A 26,170-nucleotide genomic window follows, 5' to 3' on the forward strand; every position below is an offset into this window, starting at 1 on the left:
ATGGCCGCGAAGTCTGATGGAGCGGCGGCCGCGGCCAGCCCGGCGCCGGAGGGGGCGGCTGGGGGAGCCCGGGGCAGCGCGGGCGCGCGCGGGGAGGCGGCGGCCGCCGGGGGCCCCGAGGTTGCCGGGCCGGGGGGCTCGGGGCCGCGCTACGGGCTGCGGGACTGCTGCTGGGTGCTGTGCGCGCTGCTCGTGTTCTTCTCCGACGGCGCCACGGACCTGTGGCTGGCGGCCTCCTACTACCTGCAGGGTCAGCGGACCTACTTCGGCCTCACGTTGCTGTTTGTACTCCTGCCCTCGCTTGTGGTGCAGCTGCTCAGCTTCCGCTGGTTCGTCTACGACTACACGGAGCCCGCGGGGACCCTGGGACCCGCCGTCAGCACCAAGGACAGCGGCGCCGGCGGGCTCTCCGTCAGCACTAAGGACAGCGCCACCGCCTTCCTGGCCAAAGAAGGCGGCTCCGAGCTGGGACCCCGGCCCGCGCCCTCCTCAGCCAGCGCCCACCGCCGCCGCTGCTGTCGCCTCTGCGTCTGGCTGCTGCAGACCCTCGTCCACCTCCTGCAGCTCGGCCAGGTCTGGAGGTAGGAGAAGCGCAGGTGGAGGGAGCTGATTCCGAGGAGTCTGGGTAGCGAGGGGCTGCCTCCCACCCCAGCTTTCCTCTGACCTCTTTAGGTCCCCTCGTGTCCTGACCTCCACCCCACCCCACCCTAATGTAGCTCTGATTTTTTTTTTCTCTGCCAGCTCCTCCCTGCCCTCTGCCCTCACACTCTGACCAACCCCAGAGCCATCCTCTTATCTGGCCATTGAGGGAGGAGGGGATGGAGCAAGAAGAGAGAGGAAGGGCCCTGGGCTAATGAACAGGAGTGTGAAGCTTGGAACAGAGCCCCAGGGCTCCCTCCATCCCTGACCCACTCCTTTCTGCCAGAGTGCTGAGCCTGGGTTTAGGAAAGATCTCAGAAGTCCTCCCTTGCTCTCAAAGATTCTCAGTTCAGAATTGAAGTCCATTCTCAATCTCCCAGGAGAAACATGGAATTTGAGGTAGCTAAATGAATACCCCGCTCAAACTTTTTAGACTTGGGAAAGGGTATGCCAGACCCAGCTGAGGAGCCGTCTGGCTCCTGTTTCTTAGGAGTTCTCCAGTGTCCACCTCCTGCCCACACTTCAACAGGCCCAAGGGGATTTTGGATCTTGAATCTGAGATTAGATGGCCACTAGCTGTCCTGTAATCGCAGGGCAGTAAGACAAAACTGTGGCTTTGCACAAGCAGCCTACTTCCAGGCTTACTCTGCCAGGACTAAGAGTGGCTGCTGAGCTGAGCTAAGTTAATTGGAGACGGGGGAATTCTGAACGGAGGGTTCTCCTTGAATCAGGATTGCTCCAGTAGCTTAGGCTGTACTGTGCACTGAAAGAATTGAACTTGCTACTTATGTCATCTTAGACAAAACCCCTCTTCCTTCCAAGATTCAGTTTCCTCACCTGTGAAATATGGGAGAATTCCCTCCTCCTCATCTCATTAATCTACCATCATAGTTTACTTACCTAGTGGGTTGGTCATGTGAGAGATGGTCTGTGGGAAGGCCCTGCAAACTTCAATATGTTTTAGTAATATAATAGATGATTAGGATTATCACAATTGTGGGGAAAGCATGGAAAAAGTTAAAGTCACAGTAGCAATGTAGAGGGTGATTATTGCTGTTCTTATATTTATTCTGTCTGCTACTTGTTAACACATTCTGTCTAACTCAAGATTTAGTTCTTTGCTAAGGGTTGGAAACAGGACACCCAGGGCTTGTTCCAGCTGCTCACTTGCTGTGTCACCCATGTTGCGTTGCCAAATCTCTCTCTGCCTTGGTTTCCCTCTCTATGCCTTGTCTGGATTGATGTGTATATTCCATTTAGCTGTCTTGGGAGAGAAGGAGGGTGAAGTTGTATCCACACAAGTTGGTGTTGTTATTATTATTAGCTTGACACATAAAAATATTCATGTCTACATCCAGGAACTAATCTGCATTTATCATTCTGTGCCGGAGTGGACAGATGGTGAAAAGTATTTTTAGATTCTGAAATGGTAACTTCCTATTCTTGGTGGCCAAATCCTCATCGCCCTTTCCTTCAGCCTACAGTGGGCCAGCTGCCCCTCAACTCACTGACTACCTCGAACCCTCCTTCTCCCCTTGTTCAGAATCTACGTGCAAGAAACTGATACTTCCTTCTTGAACAAACTGCATATCTCTCAAATAGGGCAAAAAATGATCACGGAGTGTGGATGGGGGCCTCAGGGGCGTGGCTGGAGGTAGCTGAGGGTCCATTGAGCTCCATGGTTTCTTCGGTAAAAGGACTAGCTATTTCCACTCTTCCCCATTTGTAAAGGGGGCTGGGGTTGCAAACTAATGGCCATTGGAAGTGTTTTGTTTGGCTTGAATAATATTTCAAAACTCTAGAAGTCCTAGCTTCTCTTAAAAAATAAAAATAAAAAGGAATCTAGCAGTGTCTGGCTTGTAACAATTTAGACAGAATATATGTGCTCCACTATGTCCAGCTCCATCCTCTTTTGTCACATTTGAACCATTTCACATAAGCTTTAGGGGCACAAGAGCCTCATTTACAGTCCTATAACAATTATTTTACTAAGCACTCACTTTGTGCCAAGCTTACTGTTTGCCTTTTTACCTGTTTCATTTCCTACATCCCTCCTAAGAAAACTCTGATGTGGTTGTATTATCATTCCTACTTATCAGATGAGGGGATAGAGGCTCAAAAAGGGTACACCCTTGCCCAAGGTCACACAGCTAGAGAGTAGGAGAGCTGAGACTCAAGACTCTGCCTTCAAAGCCCAAGTTCAATTTATCCACCTTGCAGTTCTGCCACTAATGTGTCCCCCACGCTCAAAGAATTATGAGTCTGAGATCCCAAGATTCTAGGATGATAGAAAGCCATGGCTTCTGCTGCACTGAGATAAGAATGTGAAAGAAGGGGGAGGTAAGGGTGTGGGTAAGGATGGGAGACAGTGTATATTGTCGGGTGAGTGCTGGGTTGGGGCAGTGGATCAGGAGACCTATGTCTTCACCCAGGTTTGTAACTAGCTTGCTAGGTGTACTTGGGTGAGGCTCTTCCCACACCTGGGCCTCAGTTTCCCTGTATGTCAAATGAGAATATTAGATTTGATGACTTTAACAGCCTTCCTTTTCTGTAATTCTAACTATGGTCTAGCAAGCAGAGCTAAAACCTCTGGGCACCTGTCCCAAACCTTTGGTTTCTAAAATGGCTGAGGGTCTGGCTAAACGGAGGAAAATCCAGACAAGATATAGAGGAGCCAGCAGTGCTGGTATTCCTAGAAGTTAAGCAATGTTGGCACAGCATGTTTGCTTACCACATGAAATGTTCCCACAATGAACAGTTTCACTGTTCAGCAGGACTTGTTGCTGATGTTCTGAGTAGTGGGACCTGGAGTACTGAGGAAGGGATGCGTGTCTGAGCCCTCCAGGATCAAAGCTGACTTCTCTGAGCCTCACTTTTTTTCAGGAGGTGACAGGGTCAGAGGGGTCAGGGTTAGGACTTTAATTGGCTTGACAGCCCTGAATGGCTTAACTGCTCAGACTGTTGGGGTGGAGGGGAGGGAGGAATGAAAACACAGGTTGGTGTCCAGCTCATGTCCCACCAAAGGATCTGTGTGCTCTTCTCTTGGGGTTCAATCTGTACACAGCCAATGCTCTGAAACACCCCTCCCCTCTCCCCACTCAATGCAGTTATTCACCTCCTGATCTCATATCCCCAATTCTGAATACAATAATTTAAGTCATAAAGATATCTTTCAACTCCTCATGCTTGTACAATACTGGATGAAAAGCTTAAATACTTTGAGAAGCAGGAAACACAGACCTGTGTCTGTATGTGGATGTCAGTCAAGAGGACATTTGGGGGTAAGCAGTGTCCTAGAGAAGGGGAAGCCACCACCTAGCTCCAGCTGAGGGTGCCTTGAGAAATTGTGGACTCGGTATTGTCAAGTCGTGATTTATCAAGAGAAGTGGAAAATTGGGATTTTTGTGTGAATTCTTCCAATGTTCAATTACTAATTAATATTTTTTAAACGTGTCAACCAAAGTTAACACATTTGTGGGCTTGTCTTCTTTGTGAGCTCTGGTCTAGCTCTGCACAACTCAAACGGTGCTTTCTTATTCTACTTCCAAACAACCTTGCAAAATGGGTGTTGGTATTATTATTTTAAACACAAAATAGGGCTCTGAGGAGGGAGGTGACGGGGAGTAATTCATGGACACCACACACCCACTCTGTCCCAATCGGCCCCATGTGAGGCCCAGGCACAGGATCTTTTTTCCCCTGAAACTGTCCCTCTGTTGGCAAATGACACACATTTACCAGACAAAAAAGTGAGGCTCAGAGAAGTCAAGTAACTTGTCCAAGGTCACCCACTAAGGAAATGGGAGGGAGGTGAGGTGCCAATCCAGTTTTGCCCAACTCCCAAGCCCAAGCTCTGTCCCTGGCACCACCATGCTGATGGCATAGGGGGCAGAGGGAGGAGGGGTCTCAGACCATTGACCGTGTACAGATTGAACCCCAAGAGAAGAGCACACAGATCCTTTGGTGGGACAGGAGCTGGCTGTGGGCTGGACACCAACCTGTGTTTTCATTCCTCCCTACCCTCCACCCCAACCATCTGAGTAGTTAAGCCACTCAGGGCTGTTAAGCCAATTAAAGTCCTAACCCTGTCTCCTCTGACCCTATGGGCAGCAGAGCAGTAAGCCATGATTCCTGCTTTCACTAATCTTGAATTCACTGGGCTCCAGCTTTGCCCAGATAAGCTTGGTTTGCTAAGCCAATTAGTGGGTGATGATCTGGCACGGTATTCCTTCTAGGCTGTCAGGATCTGGGGACCCCAGAATGGGGAGGGAGGGAGGCAGACTGGGCTTTGAAGGCCCTCCCTCTGCTACCTGCTCTATGTCTAGGCCTGAGCACTGCTCCCTCTGACTCCTCAAGAGTCCTGCTTGGTGTGAAAATCAGGGCCTGTGTCTCTTCTCTGGGAAGCCACAGTCTTGGAATAATAGTTAAGTACATGGATTCTATCCCTAGCTGGTTTGGCTCAGTGGGTAGAGCATCAGCCTGTGGACTGAAGGGTCTCGGGTTCGATTCTGGTCAAGGGCACATACCTCAGTTGCAAGCAGGCCAGGGCGGGGGCGGGGGCAGGAGGCAACCAATTGATGTGTCTTTCTTTTTTGATTTATTTTTTAAAATATATTTTATTGATTTTTTTTACAGAGAGGAAGGGAGAGGGATAGAGAGTTAGAAACATTGATGAGAGAGAAATATCGATCGGCTGCCTCCTGCACACCTCTTACTGGGGATGTGCCCGCAACCAAGGTACATGCCCTTGACCGGAATCGAACCTGGGACCTTTCAGTCTGCAGGCCGAGGCTCTATCCACTGAGCCAAACAGGTTAGGGTTGATGTGTTTTTCACATCAATGTTTCTGTCTCTCCCTCTTCCTTCCACTCTCTCTAAAAATTAATGGGAAAATATCCTCCAATTGAGGATTAACAAAAAAAGAACATGGACTCTAATTCAAATGTCCTCAGTTCAAATCCTGGTCCTATCACTTCCTATATGTGACCTTGACGAGCCATATAATCTCTGAGTTTGATCCCTTGTACCTAGAGACCATAATGGAACACCTCTTGGGTTGTTTTGTGGTTTAATGAGATGATGTGTGTCCAGGGTTTAGCAAAGGGCTGGCCCCATTGTTAAGTATTCAGAACCATTGGCAGTGCTTAGTGCCATCAGCCTGGGCTTTGTTCCCTGCAGAAGGAGGTTAGTTCATTGAGCAGGTGGCCAGGGAGGGGGCAGGAAGGCAAGAGGGCCTTCAAGGCCCCTGAAGCCATAAGGACATGGCAGCTGTTCATTTGATCTGCAATCATTCATTCAGAAAATATTTATGGAGCACCTGCTGCATACCAGGCACTGCGTTAAATGCTGGAAATAGAGTAGTGAACAAGACAAAGTCCCTGCTCTCATGGACTCAGTAGTCGAATGGGGGCAACAGCAAACAAAATATAGTATGTATTATATTTGGGGGGGGGGTGCAAAAATAATAACTCTCCTCCCAACTTCTAAGTTCTTCTAGCTGGGCTAATAATCAAATTTAAGAGACAGACTAACAGGAGAAAATGTCCAAAGTTTATTACAGATGTACATGCGGGGTGATGGGGATGTGCCATAGGATTTGAGACCCAAAGACGCATTGGGCAGTTGAGGTTTAAATGCCATTGTGAACCAAGAAGGGAGGCAGTGGCCTGGAATGTCAAAGGGAAAGCAGGTAATCCACAGGAAGACAGCAGGTGGCAAACAAATTCTTGCTGGGCCACCCAGAAACAGTGGGACAGAATCTGGCGAACAGATTTTTGTTTGGAGTCTCCCAGTCTGCAACACTTAATTCTTAGGTGTTAGGTGGATTCCCTTCCTGAAACAAATTCTTCTATCTGAATTTCTGTAGGCAGGCAAGGGAGAGGGTCAAAGTTTCTTTTTGAGCCTTTTGTTTCTTAATAACCAGCTTAAAATTAATATCCAAAAAAAGCATGTTTTGGGGTGACCAAACTTTGATCACCTTCACTATGCATAATATAGAATACTAGAGGCCCAGTGCATGAAATTTGTGCACTGGTAGGGTCCCTAGCATCTGCCTGCTGCTGGCCGGGTACTCCCTCCCTTCCCCTGCCTGCTTGTTCCCCCACCCTCACCCCACCCCGTTGCTGCCTCCAGGGCTTGATGGTCCCCACCAACCACCCCACCACCACCCAGTTCCCAGGAGCTGAGGGAGCCAGGCAGCAGCCCTGCCCCACACCGCCGCCGCTGATCGCCCTGCAATCAGAGCGGTGGGGCTATCGGCCCCCACCCGGCAACCAGTGGCTCACATCTGCCTTGGCCTGACACCACCCACTCCACCATTCCACCCAGGTCCCGCTCTCCTCGGGGCCCATTGGGGCCTGCAGCATCTCCACTGCTGCCCCCTGCGTCGCCAACGCCTGCCACGTTCTGCGCCGCCCTCTGGTGGTCAGCACACATCATAGCAAGCAGTAGAACTCTCAGTTGAGGGGACAATTTGCATATTAGGCTTTTATTATATAGGACTAGTGGCTCAGTGCACGAAATTTGTGCACAGTGGGGTGTCCCTCAGCCTGGCCTGCACCCTCTCCAATCTGGGACATCCCTCTTGCAATCCAGGACTGCTGGCTCCTAACCGCTCACCTGCCTGCCTGCCTGATTGCCCCTAACCACTCTGCCTGCCGACCTGCTTGCCCCCAACTGCCCTCCCCCGTCAACCTGCTTGCCCCCAACTGCCCCCCCACCAACCTGATCACCCCCAACTGCCCCCTCTGTCGAGCTGCTCGCTCCCAACTACCTGCCCTGCCGGCCTGCTCGCCCCCACCTGCCCTCCCCTCTGGCCTGCTTGCCCCCAACTGGCCCCCTTGCTGGCCTGCTCACCCCCAACTGCCCCCCCCACCAGCCTGATCACCCCCAACACACCCCCCCCCACCAGCCTGATCACCCCCAACACACCCCCCCCCACCACCAGCCTGATCACCCACAACTGCTGTCCCATCCTGGCCTGATCACCCACAACTGCCCTCCCCTCTTGCCCCCTAACCGCCTCTACCTCGGCCCCGCCACCATGGCTTTGTCCAGAAGAACGTCCGGAAGGTCTCCTGGAAGGTCTCCCAGTCTAATTAGCATATTACCCTCTTATTAGTATAGATAGAGGCCTGGTGCACGGGTGGGGGCCGGCTGCTTTGCCCTGAAGGGTGTCCCGGATCAGGGTGGGGGTTCCCTTGGGGGACGGGGCAGCCTGGGCAAGGGGCCTGTGTTGGTTTGCAGGCCAACCATGCCCCCATTGGAGTGGGGGTCCCCACTGGGGATGGTGCCAGCCTGGGCGAGGGGCTGGGGCACTTTGCATGCCCCCATGGGGTGAGGGTCCCTGCTGGGGGGCTGTGGCCAGCCTGGGTGAGGGCTGAGGGCTGTTTTCAGGCTGGCCACGCCCCCCAGCGGGGACCCTCACCCCATGGGGACATGGCCAGCCTGGGTGAGGGGCTGAGGGCCGTTTGCAGGCCCCTCCCTTGGCGGCCGGCCAGGGTGGGCGGGAAGCTTGGCTTCCTCCATTGCCAGGAGCAACCCAAGCCTCCCGCCTACTCTGGCTGGCTCTGTGGCCACTGCCATCTTTGTCCCACTAATTTGCATACTCACTCTTGATTGGCTGGTGGGTGTCGTGAAGTGATGGTCAATTTACATATTTCTCTTTTATTCGTGTAGATAATAGATCAGCCCTGGCTGGATAGCTAATTTGGTTAGAGCATCATCCTAATACGCCAAGGTTTCAGGTTTGGTCCCCAGTCAGGGCACATGTAAAAATTAACCAAAGAATGCATAAGTAAGTGGAACAACAAATATCTCTCTCTCTTTCCTTCCCTCTCTCTCTAAAATCAATTTAAAAATTTTAATATAATGGATCAGATATCAGTAAGTGTTATGGAAAAAGTGAAACAGGTAGGAAGCTACAGAGGCCCGGAAAGAAGGTGTGGTTCTTGGAGATAAGGTGGTCAGGGCAGGCCTCTGGGAGGCGGTGGCATGTGGGCGAAGGGCTGGATGAGGTGAGGGCTCACTGTGTGATGGTCTCGGGAAGAGTGTTCCAGGCAAAGGGAAAGGGAAGATTGAGCAGAAGACCCGTGTGGCAGAAGCAGAGAGTAGGGGACATTATGGTGGACAGGTTGGCTTGGTTAGATCACAAGGCCTCAGTGGCCACAGGGAGGACTTGGGCTTTCACTCTGCATGAAGCAGGAGTCCAAGAGGGTGTGAGCAGGGGAGGAATAGGGGCCTGACTTATGTTTACAATGTGCACTCTAGCCACTGGATGGCAAATAGATTGGAGGGAGGTCAGGAGACACCTCTAGGACTCCACCCCACCACCCTCATCTCCTTTCCCTGCCCATGAGGAGGCTTCTCGGTGATCCAGGTGAGAGAAGTTGGGGCTGGACCAGGGTAGTAGCAATGGGGGTGGGGTCTGTTTCAGGCAGAGTGGACATGATATCTTCCCTTCTCTGGTCAATTTCCCTATTGGAGCTAGATAGTTAATGGTTAAGAACCCCCATTCTGGAACCAGCCACACTTTGTGTCACCACTTTCTGTGATTTTGGGCAAATAGCAAGATGTATGTGCCTTGATTTTCTCATCTGTAAAACAGACATCCTAATAATACCTATCATGTGGCTTGGGAGAGTAGTAAATTAAATAATGTTTATATAGTGTTTACAACAGTGCCTCGAATACAGAAAGTGCTCAAATCTCATTAGCCATTACCATTTGTATTATTATTTATAAAATGGGACAAGAGTTGGATTCCATACTGGTTTCCAAATGTATTTCGTGGCCCTCTGACCATCATTTCAACCTGAGTGTCTCTGAGTTCCTCTTTTTGTTTTGTCAATTACCTGTCTAAGATGGTGTTCAGTCCCACCGCTGAAACATGTTTACAACCCCCTGCACTCGGTGACTTCACAGATTCCTCCCTGCTCTCACTTTGCAGGCTTCTTCCTGCCCAGCCTCACCACTCCCCTCCTGGGAGACACCTCTAAGGACTCCACCCCACCACCCTCCTCTCCTTTCCCTGCCCATCTGCAGCAACAGGCCATTAGAGCTGCTCCTAACAGACACGGTGGCGGCAGTTGGGCCCATCGTCCCCTGTTTGATCTATAAAGACCACACGGAAGCCTTGGGGGGAGGAGGGAGGGCTGCCAGGAAATGGCTTTGAACCCAGCGCTAGGGCGAAGGTCCCTAGGGAGAGGAAGGAGGATGTGTTGGGATCTACTCTGGTCTCTCCATTCGCTGCCCTGCCTTTGTTACAAGGGCCTCATAATTCCTCTCCTGGGAAATCTTATCTGCCTCCGGTTCCCCCCTTAACCCACCCCATCCCATCTCCACTCTAAAGCTCAGGTCTGACCTTGCCACTCTGAAGCCAGAGGACTGGCACGGGCTCCCCTCTGCCCCTCAAGCTAGTCCAAATGCTTTAGCCTGGCATCAGACCCTTTGCCTCCTGCTCTTGAGTCTCCTTACTGCTCTAGCCCCCTCCCCCCGCAATAAGCCACACATTCTTTCCCTCATCACATCTCTTGGCTAGGCCTGCAGTCCTTCCTCCAGCAACACCCTTTCCCCTCCTCCTAGTGAAAGTCTGCACATCCTTCAAGGCCAAGCTCAAAGCCACCTCTTCTGAGAAGTTTTCCCTGAACAAACCCACATGTGCCACCCTCTGCCCCTCAAACCCCACCTCCCACTCCCTCCATCAGGCCAAAGTTGCTGTTTTTACCTAAAATGGAAGTTGCTTAGTTGTTTTGTTTGTTTATAAAAGAGCTGTGCACTTTTTGTTGGAACCTCAGGCAGCACAGAGAAGAGCTAAAGAAGACTCCCCTCCGCTCTTTATCTCTGGGGATGGAGAGGTGAGGTTAGGGGAGATTTCCACTTGCTAATTAGACCTTGCATAGCTTGAAGATTTTACTCTGGTTTTTAATTAACCAGGAAATACATGCATACATTCACCTGTTATTAAAAAGTCAGATATTACTGAAAATTCTAGCTACCATTTATAGAGACTTTAGGTGAGATCATTATTCTTCACAACAATCCTGTCGTGTAGGGTAGTGTGTTGAGGAAGGATAAGGACTGTGGAGCCCAAACTCTGGCTCTGCTACTTATGAGGTATGTGACCGTGAACAAGTCACTTAACCTCTCTAGGCCTCAGTTTCCTCATCTGTGAAATGGGATAATAACATCCCTATACAAATGGCTATTGTGAAGGTTTATTGAATGAATGTATGGAACATGCATTGCACATCTGTAATATGGGCAATACTGCTAGCTTACACTACTTGAGTTAGTGGAAACTGAGATACAGAGAGGTTAACAGCCTCCTAGTTAATAAATATCAAAGTTCAGGTTTGAACAGATACAGTCCAGCTCCCAAGGACCAAGAGATACTGCCTTCTACTACCATAGTTAAGTGTATTAATCATGCATGTATTGCTTTGGGAAGAGGCAAAAAAATCAGAAAAATAGTTCTAAAATTTGAGCTCAAGATGAAGTACCCACTGTTAACATTCTGGCTTCTTCCTCTCAGACTTCCCCCCAGGCACAATTACTCATTCCTCTCCAGCCTCACAGTTCTGTTCATATTCTGTTGTGATCACCTGCCCACCTGCCTGGTTTTCCTACCAGATTACAAGCCCCTGGGGGGTTGAGGCCTTGTCCTTTCTTCTCCCATGGTGACTGGCCCAGAGCGGACCCTCTGTTGCTGTTGGTGGCCTTGTACCCAGACAGCTCTGGCAAGATCCATAGCAGGTTCTTAGAACTTGAAGCCTGTTGGAACAGGCTTTGCATCTGTGCTGATGTAGGGGTGCTAAGGCAGTGTGGGAGCCCTTTACCTTGGTGGACATGGCACTGAGGTCTACTAAGCCTACATCTGCAGCCTTCCAAACGGTCATGGACAAATGCAGGTCAAGGGCAACGCATTTGTACTTGTATACAATGTAACGGGAGCAACCCTGGGTAGAGTTTCCAGGAGGATGCAGGTGTGGCTCACTTAAGAGATGGAGGAAATAAAATTGCTTGTATGCAGTCAGTGCTCAATAAATGTTCATGTGAACTGAATGGAATCTTTAAAATCAGAATCTTGAGCAAGACACACTTCATTGCCTGGAGTTCAGTTACCCCGTCTGTAAAGTCCAGCTGGGGGCTTGAGAATCCTGCATGAGTTTTCCCAGGACTCAGACAAGAGAGCAGAGTAGCTGAGGGCTGGGGACTGGTGCAGCCCCTGGCTCCATTACTTCCTCGCTGTGAGACCCTGGGCAAGTCACTTCACCAGCCAGAGCTCTAGCCTCATCTATGAAATAGGGAGAATGACAGTATCCACGTCTAAGGTTCTTGTAAAGGTATCGGGAGATAATATAAATACACAGGACTTGTCACATACTATATGCTCAGAAAATGTTAACTACTCTTATTACTATTGGCCCAAGTTGCAGCACATCCTACTTGCTTAGGAACAAGGTAAGGGGTGGGAGACGGGAATCGGGAATCCTAATGCTCATTAACTCTCCTCCACTGACCCCCCCACCCCTCTCGAGGAAGGAGACTTTTTTCTGGGCTCTAGAGATGGTGTGAGGACAGATAACAACCCAAGGTTAAAGGGAGGCAGAATCTGTTTGAATAGAAGCAAGAACACCCTGACAATCAAGCTGCCCAGAAACAGCAGGCTGTTCCCAAGGGTGGGACCTGCACATCACAGATGTGGGCAGACAGACGTGGCTGGCTTTGGCAGGGAAGCTGTAGCAGGTCTCCCGGGTGGGACTGGAGGATAAATTAAATGATCTCTAAAGCCCCTGACAGAGGAGACTCCGTGGATCTAACTTGGGGGCTTTATGATGCTTGAAGGCCAGGCCACACGTTGCACATCAGTAGCCACTGGGAAAGTCCAGCCTGTGGATGTGTTTGGCCCACACAGGACCTTTCCCCGCTACCGAAACTGTTGAAACGATGAATGGAACTATTTATTATGGAAAATTTGTAAATATATAGAAGTAGAGAGGACCTTTTATTTTCCATGTTATGTTGAAGTACATCTCGGACATCGTATCATTGCATCCATAAATATTTCAGTACATCTCTAAAGAGACAGACTTTTGAAAAATATAACTAATATTGTTATCACACCTAAGAAAAGGAATAATTATTTCTTACAAATTCATATGGTATTTTTAAAATTAGTTGCCAACATTTCCAAATTGGGATGGTGTTTTTGCATAAATATCCTAATTTCCAGCTATTCTTGGAAAATTAAAATTCTAGCCACACTGGGCTCAGATTCTCCCAGGGCAGTAATCAGCTGGAGCTGAGGGGCAGCTGCCTTTTTATACAGGGCACCCCTCCAACATTCTCCAGTCCCTCATAATGATATCAGCATGGCCCCTTTATCATCTAGGATCTCACACCCAGACCAGGGACACATAGAAGTGGCGCTTTCTCCCAGCCCAAAGCCACCAGGAGAGTAGAATCTAATTCCCTCTCCCCCAGCTAGCCCATGACATCCCAGCTCTACACCAGATGGCAGGAAAAGAAAGAAGCGGGGTGGGGGTGGGGGGACAAAGAGTCTTGATCTAGAGTATGGGGTCCTGGGTTTTAGTCTCTGCTCTGTACCCATTTCACAGATAGGGAAAGTGAGGCCAGAGAGGGGAGGAGATCTGGCTGCAGTAACACAGTGAAAGACATAAGAGGTGAGAACCTGGTCCCAAAGTCTTTGCTGGAAAGGAACAGCCTGCTTAGCTGTTCAGCAAAAAGAGGACACTGGCTGGTTGCTGCTGGCAGTGGGTGGGATAGGAAAGGGTCTCAGCTTTTCAGCCGAGGCTAAAATTAGTGGCAGGGAAATATTTGGCTTCATCCCAGCAAAAAAAGAGGTGCTATGACTCTCTAGGGGGCTGCTAAGGAGGAGGAAAACGGCCCAGCTCCCAGCACCACACGAAATGGGATCCGAATGTGTAAAATCACTTTCTCTGCTGGCATTTATGACTCATTTGGCTGCCAACCCCGAGAAGGTCCTATTTTGAATCCGTGCAGGAGTGCTCAGTGTCGAGGGTGGGCAGGTAGGGAGGGGGCCTCAGGGCCATTCCCCACAAGAGCTTCTGGGCCACATGGCAGGTGATGTAGTGTATGCCTGGGGGCCCAGTGTTCCCCACAAGCAGCATCTGAGTCCCCAGGGCCTGGCTCAGCTTGATGTGTGCCCTGTGGCGAAATGGGGGAGTTAGCCAGCCTAATTTAAGATGCAGCTCTGATATTCTGGCTGTTAACTTTGGGCAAGTCACTTCTCCAAATGCTTGCTAAATGTCTCTGGAGTCCATCGCCTTGCCTTCCCTCGCCATTCTCACCTCAGCTGGTAACTGGTCTCCCACCTTCCACCCCTGCCTCCCTCCACTCTGTCCCCCACAGCCAAGCACTCCCTCTAAAACGCAGAAGTGCTATCTAATCCCGTCTCCCCAGCACTCTTAAGATAAAGACCAAATGCTTCACCATGGTCACCTCATCTCTTGCTTTCTTACTTTATTCTCTGAGCGACAGCCATTTGACCCCTTATTGCTTCTTGCCAACTCAGGACCTTTGCCCATGTTGTTCCTCTGCCAGAAACTTCCTTCCCTCCTGCCTTCACCTGGTTAACTCCTGTGCCTGCTTCAGATCATGGCTCACTAGCCACCTCCTCCAGAAAGCCTTCCCTGACTGCTACGCCCTTCCCAAGCGGGGCCAGGCCCTTCTCCAGCAGCACTGCTTGCTCAGTGGGGGAGCATGGAGCCCTGTTTGCAGCATGTCTAGAACCCATGGAATATGTTTGTTGTTCCATATTTACATGATGATTTAATTAAGGTCCAAGTCCCCCTCAGACAGTACCAGATAGTCTGGGTCTGTCTTTTGTTGTTGTTGTTAATCCTCACCTGAGGATGTTTTTCCCATTAAGAGAGAGTGGATGGAAAGGAGGGAGAGAGACAGACAGACACATAGACAGATATCGATTGGTTGACCCCTGCATGCCCCCAACCCAGCCTGGGAGCAAGCCCACAATCCAGGTACATGCCCTTGACTGGGAATTGAACCCGAGACCCTTCGGTGCGCAGGCTGACACTCTAACCACTGAGCACACCGGCCAGGGCTGTCTGGGTCTGTCTTGTTCACCATTGTGTCCCCAGCATTTCAGCACAGTACTTGGTGCGTTGTAGGTACTCAAAAATGCTGAGTGAATAAATGTCAAATGAACCTCCTCTTTTCTGTGACTCAGTTTCCTCATCTGGAAAATGGGGATCATGCCCCCAAAACCTCAGGGCTGCCGTGAGAATGTTAGCAAAGTACACACAGTAGGTCTTCGATGCGTGGCAGCTATTTTCAGGGAGAAGACAAAGACCTCAAAGAAGACCCTGCCCTGTGAACTTGCCTCTAAGGGACTTCTCTGTCCCTCTCTCTCCTCTGGACAGATTCAGTGAGCACCAGGGAAAGCCAGCCTAGGAGTGGGCCTCAGCTCTACCAGAAACTAGAAGGCCTCCTTTTCCTGCTGGGGCCTCTAAGTCAGAAAACTCCTTAAGGCCTCCCATTGGTCGAGGGCACAGCACTGGGCTGAGCATTTTATATATATCACCACTCTGATTTCATAGCTACTTCAGAAGGTGGGCATTGAGCCAAGGGGTTCAGAGAGGGAAGCAACTTGTCCAAGACCACACACAGAGTAAGTGATGGAGCCAGAGCCTGAACCTGGGTCTCCCTGACTCCCGGGCCCGGGTTATTTCCCTCTGCATTTGACTGCCTTTACCTGGGGAGCTTACGTAGCATATACACACTCTTCATTCATTCATTCATTCAGGAAACAAAATATATTGAGCATTAACTATGTGTCTGGCACTAGGGACATAGCAGAAAACAGGAGAGCCATGGTCCCCACGCCATTGGAGAGACGATAAATATGTAAGCAAGTAAATTAGACCATTTCAGGTTGTGGTATGTGTTAAGAAAACAGGATAACATGACGAAGTGGCCAGAGGAGTGAGTAGCGTGCTTTGGAAAGGGATCTGGGCGGGCCCCTCTGAGGAGATGACCCAGCTGAGGTGGAAAGAATGAGAATCTGCCAGAGATTGGTGGAGCCCTTTCCAAGCCGAGGACCTGAGGCTGGGATGAGTTTGGGGTGTTCAGGAAGCAGCAAGGCCAGCGTAGCTAGAGAGGTGCATGGTGGGGAGGGCAGAGGGAGAGAGGTCCTAGAAGTGGACAGAGCTAGGTGGCACTGGACCTCAAAGGTCATGGTAAGAATTTTATTCTGGAGTAGTGGGCAGTGGCATGACCTGATCTAAGATTGTACAGCATCCCTCAGGCTGCTGTGTGAAGAAGAAGCTCTAAGAGGGATGGGAGGAAGGACACTTACCAGGGCGGATGGAGACTGCTTGAAGTTGGCTGACTTGGACCAGAGTGGGTGACATCAGGGTGGAGAGAAGTACCCGGGTTCGGGACACAGATGCTGGGCCTTACTGTTACAAGAATGGGATGGGTGGGGAGATGGGCCTGATGAAAATTCCTTGGGGAAGGCAAGGATCAGGTTACCTGGGCCCATTTTATAGAGGAGGACTGAGGCCCACAGAGGGGTTGGACTTTTCCAGAAAGTCCAATGATGAAAAAACATATAATAATAATAATAATAATAATAATAAAAGTCCAATGAAGGACTTGAGCCTGGGTTTCCTACTATTGTCACCCCTCCCACGTAATCCCAAGCAGAGCTTTGAGGCCCGGCTCTGTCTACCGTGGGTCCTCCTGGGCAGTGGTACCTCTATGAGACCGAAGCACCTCCTCTGGGGCAGGGGCCCATTAGAGCCACCTCAAAGATTTGCTGTGAAGAATGGACAATATGGACCTAGCCAGTTTGGCTCAGTGGATAGAGCATCGGCTTGTGGATTGAAGGGTCCCAGGTTTGATTCTGATCAAGGGCATATGCCTGGGTTGTGGGATCGATCCCCAGTAGGGGGCGTGCAGGAGGCAACCAATCAGTGATTCCTTCTCATCACTGATGTTTCTATCTCTCACTTCCTCTCTAAAATCAATAAAAAGATACTTTAAAAAAATAATGGACAATGCGTATAAAAAGGCTTAGCATAGCTTGCCATGCAGTTGGCACTCAATAAATATGAGTTATTAACATTATTATTAACACCTGCACGCTGTCCCCCTACAGGTCTACAGAGCCGTAATGGGCCTGGTGTGGGGGGTCCTGCTCCTTCCCATCAGCCCTGCTTTCCCAGCTCCACCCTGCTCCTCTCTAGAGCTCTGCAGGCCTGGCCCATGGTGGAGACCAGGAGCTAGCCAAGGCAGAGACGGGGGTAGGGTGGGGGGTTCCTGGATGGAGCAGGAGCGGGGGCGCCGCTGGAAGCTGCTGTGTTTTTGGCCCAGAGTGTGAGGGGGAGTGGAGAGGGGGAAAACACACTCCGAAACACGGAGACCGACAGATGGAGGAGCTGAGGATGTGAGAGACGCAGACAGACAGAGAGAGACCCAGAGTCGGGGAAAGGGGGGCAGGCAGGAGAGGACAGCCGGAAAACTGGCAGTCTCGCTGAGCAATGAGCTGAGCAACACACCAGCAGATGGACCAAGCAGCCAAGAGACTGACAGACAGCAGACCAACAGGCAGACCCAGTATCCAAGAGGACAGACAGGTTCTCCTGACATCCAAGTGACAGGCAGATGGATGATCCTGGTCTCTAAGAGGGGACAGACCGGCTGACACATGAAGCCAGGTCAGATGACTAACAAACAGACATAATATCTAAGGTACAGCCTGGGGGACTGACCCAGGGTCCCAGGGTGAGACTGGCTGACAGACAAATAGATTGACAGACAACAGCAGAGGAACAGATAAATAAAGAGGCCGACCCTGCATTCGAGGGACAGACACAACAGGCTGATCTGAGCACAGACAGAAGAGACAGTGGCCCAGGATCTTAGGGCAGACAAAGGGGCAGGTCCAGCTGGGACACAGGTCTGACCGTTTGCATGGGAACTGAGGCCCTGGCCAGAAACCCTGACCTAGGACCAGAGACTTGGGGCAACCCAGGAACAAAGAGCCAGAGAAAGAATGACCCAGCCGCGGCGCCCAGAAGCTTCCTGGCTTCTCAACATGTGGCTCCCTCATCCTTTCCCATTAGAGAGGAGCTCCCCAACCCTAGGGGATGCTGGGGGATTCCTGAAACACGATCTCTGTCCATTTCTTGACCCTGCTGCCTGCTCACGGAGGCAATGGGGCCCAGAGGGACGCTTCCTGGAGCCTGAGTGGAGGGACTTCACATCCTAACTGCTGGCTTCTCCTCTCCAGACTTGGTTTTATTTGCTCCCAACCTGTGCTCCCCCTCCCCCCAACAATACCCACTATCTGTTTTTCCATTTTCCTCCTGGACACAAAGCTGGGAGTTGGCAAATTAGATCCAAAATAGACCTCTGAGCACCTCTGTTTCCTTGCCTGGAAAATGGGGGTGGCAGAAGCTGTCTGTTGGGCTCTGGCTCACGCTGGCCTTAGGCAGAGGCCGTGTAAGGCTGGAGCTGTCAGCGTTGGCGAGGCCCAACCAGGCCGAGGAGCGCCAGGGGAAGCTTCCCGAAGGAGAAGTAAGTCAGCTGGGTGTCCTGGCTCAGTGTAAGCTCAGGCAAGGAAGCCCCAGGGCCTCCAAGGTCAGCAGAGAGAAGACATGCAAACACTCACATGTATTCATTCAACAAATATCTATCGAGTGCCTCCTAGATGTGCTGATGCTGGGGAAACCGTGGTGACCAAAACAAAGAAAGTCCCTAACCTACCAGAGCCATGGTGGTAAAATAGAAAGTAAATGTGTGAGTTAATAAATAAGGTTGTTTCTTTTTTAAAAAAATATATTTTTATTGCTTTCAGAGAGGAAGGGAGAGGGAGAGATAGAAACATCAATGATGCCAAAACCGGTTTGGCTCAGTGGATAGAGCGTCGGCCTGCGGACTGAAGGGTCCCAGGTTCGATTTCTGTCAAGGGCATGTACCTTGGTTGCGGGCACATCACCAGCAGGGGGTGTGCAAGAGGCAGCTGATCGATGTTTCTAACTCTCCCTCTCTCTTCCTCTCTGTAAAAAATCAATAAAATATATTAAAAAAAAAAAAAGAAACATCAATGATGAGAGAGAATCATTGATCGGCTGCCTCCTGCACGCCCCCTACTGGGGATCGAGCCCGCAACCTGGCCATGTGCCCTGACCAGGAATTGAACCTGGGACCCTTCAGTCCGCAGGCCGACGCTCTATCCACTGAGCCAAACCGGCTAGGGCAAATAAGGTTATTTCATAGTGGATGTTAAGAAGGTAAGAGAGGGCAATGTGATAGACCAGAGTGACGTGGTGAGAGCAGAGGGGCTGACCTGGGAGGTGACCTCTGAGAATGAGCTGAGACTAGGCCACCACAGGGTGTGTGGAAGGGGTGTTCCAGGTAGAGCAAGTAGCAAGTGCAAAGGCCCTGAGTCAGGAACACGTTTGGCTGCGTTTGAGCACGCCTGGGGGTATCTAGAAGGCTGAGAACAAGTGACACAGTGGTGTGAGAGGAGAAGAGAGAAATAGGCAGGGCCAGATGGCTTAGGGCCTGCAGGCTAAGCGAGGAGCTTGGATTTTGTTCCAAGTGTGATGGGTGGCCCTTGAAAGGTTTTGAGAAGGGGAATGAGACATAATCTGACGGATTTTCAAAATACCCTGCTGGCTGCCATGCGGCTGCAGGGAGCCCACCGAGAAGGCAAAAGTGGCGGTGGCCTGGACCAGGGTGGTGGCAGTTGAGAGACTGGAGGGAAGGACTGGGGATGCGTTTTGGGGGAGAGCAGATACATCCCCGCACGGCTGGGTCCCTTTCCCTGAGACGGAGCATCCTTCTCTGTGGTTGGCATCAGTCCCATTTGTGGTGAAGATCAATCTCTTCCAACTTCCTTTCACGTAGAATGGGCTTCCTGGGGGCGGTTTGAAGAGCGGCTGCTCCATGAGGGAGGAGCCAGCGGCCTCCACCTAGCTGGCATCCCTCCCCCTTCTGTGCACAGCCTCTGTAGTTTCCAAATGCTCACAAGGATGAAAACAAGGCTCAGAGAGGCAGAGACCACCCAAGGCCACAGAGCACCTAGGGCAGGGCTGGGCAGCAAACCCACACACTCAGCGTATTGCCATCTTGCCGCTCTCCTTCTCACCGTGGGAGCTGTGATGCAGGCAAGGAGGGTGAGTGCTGACCCCGTTTCAGAGAAAGCGAAACGGAGGTTCAGGGGAATTAGGACGCCTGTCCTGGGCAGGGCTGTCTGAAGACCTTTGTGGGCCCCACATCTATGAAGCATATTAAAATGCAGCTATATCCCTTAATCAATAAAGTAATTAAAACTGTAAAAAAAAAAAAGGCAGCTATATCAAACATCAAGTGCAAATTGCATACAACCAGATAAAAGCCAAATTGCAGTTGACTGGCTGATATCATGTTCTGTTTTGCAGACATTTAATTAAACATTTATTAATTTTGATTCTGCAGTTTTTCCCTGTGTTTTAGAGCCAATCTCCACACACACACACCCCGCCCCCCTTGCCAGGCCTCAAACATTTTCCTAGGCCCATACAAACCTTACAGGCCCTTGGCAGTGAGCATGCAGTGGGGCTGGCAGGAACAGCCACAGATCTCGGTTCTGTTGCCAAAGCAGGCAGAGTGTTGCTGAGCCTAGGCCCTTTCATCCCCTGACGGTGACATGATCTTTCTACACTCCCTGCTGACCCATGTTTTGGGGTCTCAGAGGCCTTCTTTCTTCCCCTCCCCCTTCCCCGATCTGGCCCACTGTGGGCCTGGGCGGAGGGAGCCCTTTGTCTGTGGTTAGCTGGGGTGTGGAGTGTTGGGAGCGGGCAGGAGTGGGCGGGGAGGGGGGGCAGGCAGCCTGTCAGGTGGTGATGGATGCTGGCTGGGCTGGGGCCTCCCTCATGCTGACCAGGGCCAGGAAACAGATGGTCTTCCAGCCTGAGAGAAACTTCCAGGGTGTCGCCCTCCCCCAACTCCCCAGGCCCCTTCATGTTGGACCAGCTGGTCTCTCCTTCCTGTTCAAAGCCAGAGCCATGGGAATGGGGAAGGGAACGGGGTCAGGGGGAGATGGGGGCTGAGAAAGGTGGTCTGTGTTCTGGGCCCTCAGAAGCTCTGGGGGCCAACTTGGTCTCTCCCCTAGGACCCCCACACACACCTCTGGCCTTCTCCAGCTCTGTTCTCTGCCCCTCCTCTGTGCCCTGCCTTAGCGAGGCCCTGTCATTTCAGGCCTGGACCAAACCCCAGCCTCTCCTGGCTTTCCTCCAAACCAGCCTCCAGACCAAGCTTTCTAAGCCACTGAGCTCATCACATCACCCCTGATTCTGGGACAGAATTCAAATTTAGAATAAAATATGAACTCTTCATTCCAGAATTTGATGCCCTTCGCAGTTCTAGTTTTCTTATACCCCTGTCCATAAAACCCTCCTTCCTGACAAACCACTGGCCAGTGTCCTAAAAGGCCATGTTCTCGCATGCCTCTATGCCTTTGTTCAACTGATTATTCCACCTAGAATGCCCTTCCATTGCCCTTGCCGGTTTGGCTCAGTGGATAGAGCGTCAGCCTGCAGACTGAAGGTCGATTCCTGTCAAGGGCATATGCCTGGGTTGCCAGCTCCATCCCCAGTAGGGGGCATGCTGGAGGCAGCCGATCAATAATTCTCTCATCATTGATGTTTCTTTCTCTCCCTCTCCATCTCCCTCTCTGAAATCAATAAAAATATATTTTTAAAAACAGAATGCCCCTCTACCCGCTGTGTGCCTTAAAACACCTGCCCACGCTTTAAAACTGAGGTCAACTGTTTCTTCCTCCAGGAAGTCTTCCCTGACCCCCTTTCACCCCCCCAGCCGAAGTTTCCCATCTCTTTTCTGGGTTCCACAGCATCTTAGAGCATCTATTTCAGCCCTTACCATGTCTCTCCCATGGGAGTGAGAGACACTTAAAGGCACAGGACATGGCACATAGCAAGTGGTCATATTACACTTGCTATGTGAATGAGTGATTCTGGCTGCAGGGATCCTTATGTGAGGGGGTAGGTAGAGAACAGAGAACAAAAGATACAGGGAGACGAATGTCTGCTCATCAAAGAAACACAATCTGCCTGGAGCTGCTCAGAAGCAGAAGGCCCGCCTCAGGAAACAGGGACTCCCTACCACGAAAGTGTATGAGCAGAGAGTGTAAAGCACGGGGCCAAGAACTGCTAAAGGAATTTCAGCGTTGGGTGGGAGAGTTAGACTGGAGGATCGGGGATGGGAAGGAGAGCCCCAGTTGGGATGTTTCCAGCCACATTTTCAGGGGAGAGTTTGGATCCGAGAACATTAGCTCTGAAAGGATCTCCAGAGTCATCAAACCCATCCCTATTGGAGAAACTGAGGCCCAGAGAGGGCCCACCATCGCTAAGACCAGAATACTCATTGGGGAAGCTCTGGGCCTATCAGTGGATCCCAAATTTCAGGGAGCACTGTGGTTCCTCCCGTGGGTTGACTATACACAGTTGAATGCTGTTGGCCTCTACACAACATTCTGAAAATGCCAGCACTCTGTTTCTGGGAAATCCCTGGTTCCCCAATTTCTGATGGAGGCAACAAGGTCACTGACTATGTTGAGTTTTTCCCCCCTGGTTTCTGGGAAGATCACTTCTAAAGGAGTCCTCTCTGGTTTCAGCAAAGGGCATGGATCAGAGAATTTGGGGGTTGGGGGCCAGCGTCTATGGTTTCAACAGCCAGGGGTGGAGCTGCTGGGCAAGGCACCAGGACGGAGAGGAGAAATCAGATCCAGAGATTTGTGTGGACAGGTCCCTTGTCACCCAGTGGGCACTGCAGTTCATAACTGCAAATGACCTCATCCACTTAACCCTCACAGGCAGGGCTCCGAGAGGACCTTCTTGCTCAAGATGACACAACTAAGTGAGGAATTGATCTCAGGACTTTGGGATTCCCTCCATGCCCCCTACTGGGTTACCAGAGTTCCATTCAGTTAAACTTTCAGTCATTCACACATTCATTCATTTATGCATTCAGGCAACGCCCAGGTTGAGCATCTCCGTGCTAAGAATTGGAGATACAGCAGTTAGCAAGCCGACCTAATCATTCTCGCAGAGATCACAGTGTGGGGGCGGTCGGTGCATAAGCAGACAGTTAAACCCACTGTGAAAAGTGCTAGGTTGGCGGAAAGCCTGGGAGAGGCCCCTGCTCCGAGTGGAGAGTGGTCAGTGGAGGGTCCTGGAGGAAATCATGTTTATAAGCTGAGCCTTGGGGGAAAAAGCAAGAGTTATCCCGGTTGGGGGCTGGAGTGGGGGTGTTACCAGGCAGAGGAAACAGCAGTTGCAGAAGCCCAGTGTGAGGAGGAGGACTGAGGGCCGGAATCTGTGGCCTGTGCAGAGTAGCTGGAGGCACGACGTTTGTTGGGAGAAGTGACGTGAGAAGCAGCAAAGTCTCAAATGCCAGAGGGTCTCTAAGCAGCCTCCCCTAGCCTGTGGGGAGAACGGGGCACTCAGAGGCGGGCTTGGGAGCACGCCAGAAAGCTGCTGGTGGCCACAGAACTGGGGGGGGGGGGGGGGGGTGGCACCAGGAACTGCTCCTGAGTAGGCAAACTCTTCATGGCACACAGGGAGAGGCCGAGCTGCTTCATGGTTAGAAGGTGAGCCCTGAGGCCAGGCTGCCTGGGTGTGAATGCTGGTCCCACTGCTTCCTGGCTGTGTGGCCTTGGGCCAATGACATGTCTCTCTGGGCCTCAGTTTCCTCATCTATAAAATGGGGGTAACAGCAAGGCTGTTGTAAGCTCGGGGCCCTGTAGGGAGTCAGGAACCCGGTGAAGAAAGCAGGTCCCCATGTGCCGGAGCAGTAAGGATGATGAGAATGCTGCACTAAGCCTTCACTTGGTGTCACTGCTTTAAGCGGAAGAGCCCACCAGGAGCTCCCCAGCCCCTGCCCCAGCCCCAGCCCCAGCAGGGGGTCCTCTCACAACGCCCCTTTTACATTTGTGGCGATGGGCTCAGTGTGGCCAGGGTCGGGTTCGGAGTGGGCGCCTCAGCACCGCGTCCCTCCGGCAGGTACCTGCGCACCGTGTACCTGGGGCTGCAGAGCCGCTGGCGCGGGGAGCGGCTGCGGCGCCACTTCTACTGGCGGATGCTGTTCGAGAGCGCGGACGTGAGCATGCTGCGCCTGCTGGAGACCTTCCTGCGCAGCGCGCCGCAGCTCGTGCTGCAGCTCAGCCTCCTGGTGCACCGCGGCGGCCGCCCGGACCTGCTGCCCGGTGAGCCCCGCCCCTCGGCCCTCCCGCTCCGGCCCCTGGGGATGCCCTGCGTCCCTGCCCCACCCCCAGCCCGGGCTCACTCCTCTTCAGTGTTCCGTATTCTGACTGCCCCACGTGTCAGCTCTTCCTGCTTCAGGCCCCCTCCCCACTCCCTGCCAAGGTTTGGCAGGCCTAGCCCCTTCTACTCTCCACACGCTCCAGGCCTGTGAAGACCTCCTTGTCCCCTCCAATAGCGCACTTACCCTCGGCGTTAGAGACCTGGCCCCTCACCTCTTAGCCTCCTCTGAAGCCCCCTGGGGGGTCCCGCATTCGGCCCCTCCTCCCTTCCCCATTGTCAGGGCAGACCACACCCATTGCTGCCAAGTCCAAAGAGGCCCTTGACCCCCTCACCACACCTCAGGCCCTCCCCGCCCCCTTCATTCTCCAAACTGTCCTGATCCCAGCGTGCACCTCCCGGGGACCCCCTGACTCGCAGACGTGCCCAATCACCCGTTTCCAGAGAGCCTATCCATCCACCCGCTCACTGCTCTTCAGCCCCCTGGGAACCCGTCCCAGGCCGAGCTCTGGCCTATGCACCCAACTCCTCCTTGCCCCTTCCCTAATTCCAACAGCCCAGAACCCCTTCCATGTCAGAAAAAAGCCACATCCCCTCTCCCTGGAGCCCCCCAAGCTCCTCCCACCAGGACTCTGCCCAGCCTGCCCTTAATGTCCTGAAAGACTATCACCGCCTCTCAGGCCCCCTGGACATTCCCTGCTGGGGATACTGGGCCCCCATCCAAACTCTTGCCACGGGTAGATTTTCTTTCCGTCCCCTCAGCTGTGCTCAGCCTGGATAGCCCTCTTCACACCCTAGTCTCAGCCTGGTGACCTATAGCTTCTAATAGTCCTCTCCTGGCTTCTCCATGCCCTAATTGTGACACCCCCTCCCAACTCTGTACCTCCTTTTCCATTCCCAGAGCCCTAGACTCTAATTTCCCACCTTCCCACCAAGCCCCCGAACCCTAACAGTCTGATATTAGAGACCTAGACCTAACCCTTATGGAGACCCAAATCACCCACCTTCCCTCTCCCTTTATGCTCCCACCCTGAAGACGTACCCAACTCTATCCATCCCCCCCCCCCACCATCACTCTTGAAGACCATCCACTAAGACCCTCCTCCCACACCCTGCCTGATTTATAGACCCTTCCCTCACACCTCCTCAGAACCCAGCTCCTGACCCGGAACCCTCCCCTCTACCCAACCCCAACCCAGACCCACCCCTAACCCAGCCCACCCCACCCCCACCCTGTCTCCACAGCCCTCTCCACCTCTGCCTCACTCGTGTCCCTGGCCTGGACTCTGGCCTCCTACCAGAAGGTGCTGCGGGACTCACGAGATGACAAGCGGCCACTGTCCTACAAAGGCGCCGTGGCCCAGGTGCTCTGGCACCTGTTCACCATCGCAGCCCGCAGCCTGGCCTTTGCGCTCTTTGCCAGCGTCTACAAGCTCTACTTCGGCATCTTCATCGTGGCCCACTGGTGCATCATGACCTTCTGGGTCATCCAAGGCGAGACGGACTTCTGCATGTCCAAGTGGGAAGAGATCATCTACAACATGGTAGTGGGCATCATCTACATCTTCTGCTGGTTCAACGTCAAGGAGGGCCGCAGCCGCCGCCGCATGACCCTCTACTACTGCATCGTCCTGTTGGAGAACGCAGCACTCACTGGCTTCTGGTACTCAAGCCGCAACTTCTCCACTGACTTCCACTCGCTCATCCTGGTCTGCGTGGTGGCCTCCAGCTTTGCGCTGGGCATATTCTTCATGTGTGTCTACTACTGCCTCCTGCATCCCAATGGGCCCATGCTGGGTCCCCAGGCGCCTGGCTGCATCTGTCCGGAGGCCCCAGAGCCCTGTGGCCCACCAGCCGATGCCGTCACAAGTCCCCCGAGGTCCCTGCCGAGGACTACAGGCGCTGAGCGAGATGGGGTCTCGGTGGGGGGTGAGCGGGCAGGGACCCCCACACCACCTGTCTTCCAGGTGCGGCCTGGCTTGCCTCCCACACCAGTGGCCCGCACCTTGCGGACAGAGGGGCCTGTCATTCGGATTGACCTGCCTCGTAAGAAGTACCCTGCGTGGGATGCTCATTTTATTGACCGCCGGCTCCGGAAGACCATTCTGGCACTGGAGTACTCCTCACCCGTCACGCCCCGGTTGCAGTACCGGAGCATGGGGACCGCCCAGGAGCTGCTGGAGTATGAGACCACAGTGTAG

At 52.3% G+C, this 26,170-nt stretch overlaps 1 protein-coding gene across 1 annotated transcript; it reads left to right on the top strand.

Moving 5' to 3' along the window:
- XKR7 (XK related 7) lies at positions 1-26,170 on the top strand (the record flags this gene model as incomplete). The annotated part of the gene is made up of 3 exons (XM_079785142.1): positions 1-581; positions 23,712-23,914; positions 25,215-26,170. The coding sequence occupies 3 exons, from the start codon at positions 1-3 to the stop codon at positions 26,168-26,170; spliced, it is 1,740 nt and encodes a 579-aa protein (XP_079641268.1).

Source organism: Cnephaeus nilssonii (genome assembly GCF_951640355.1).
Source record: "Cnephaeus nilssonii genome assembly, chromosome: 11".
Lineage (NCBI taxonomy): Eukaryota > Metazoa > Chordata > Mammalia > Chiroptera > Vespertilionidae > Cnephaeus > Cnephaeus nilssonii.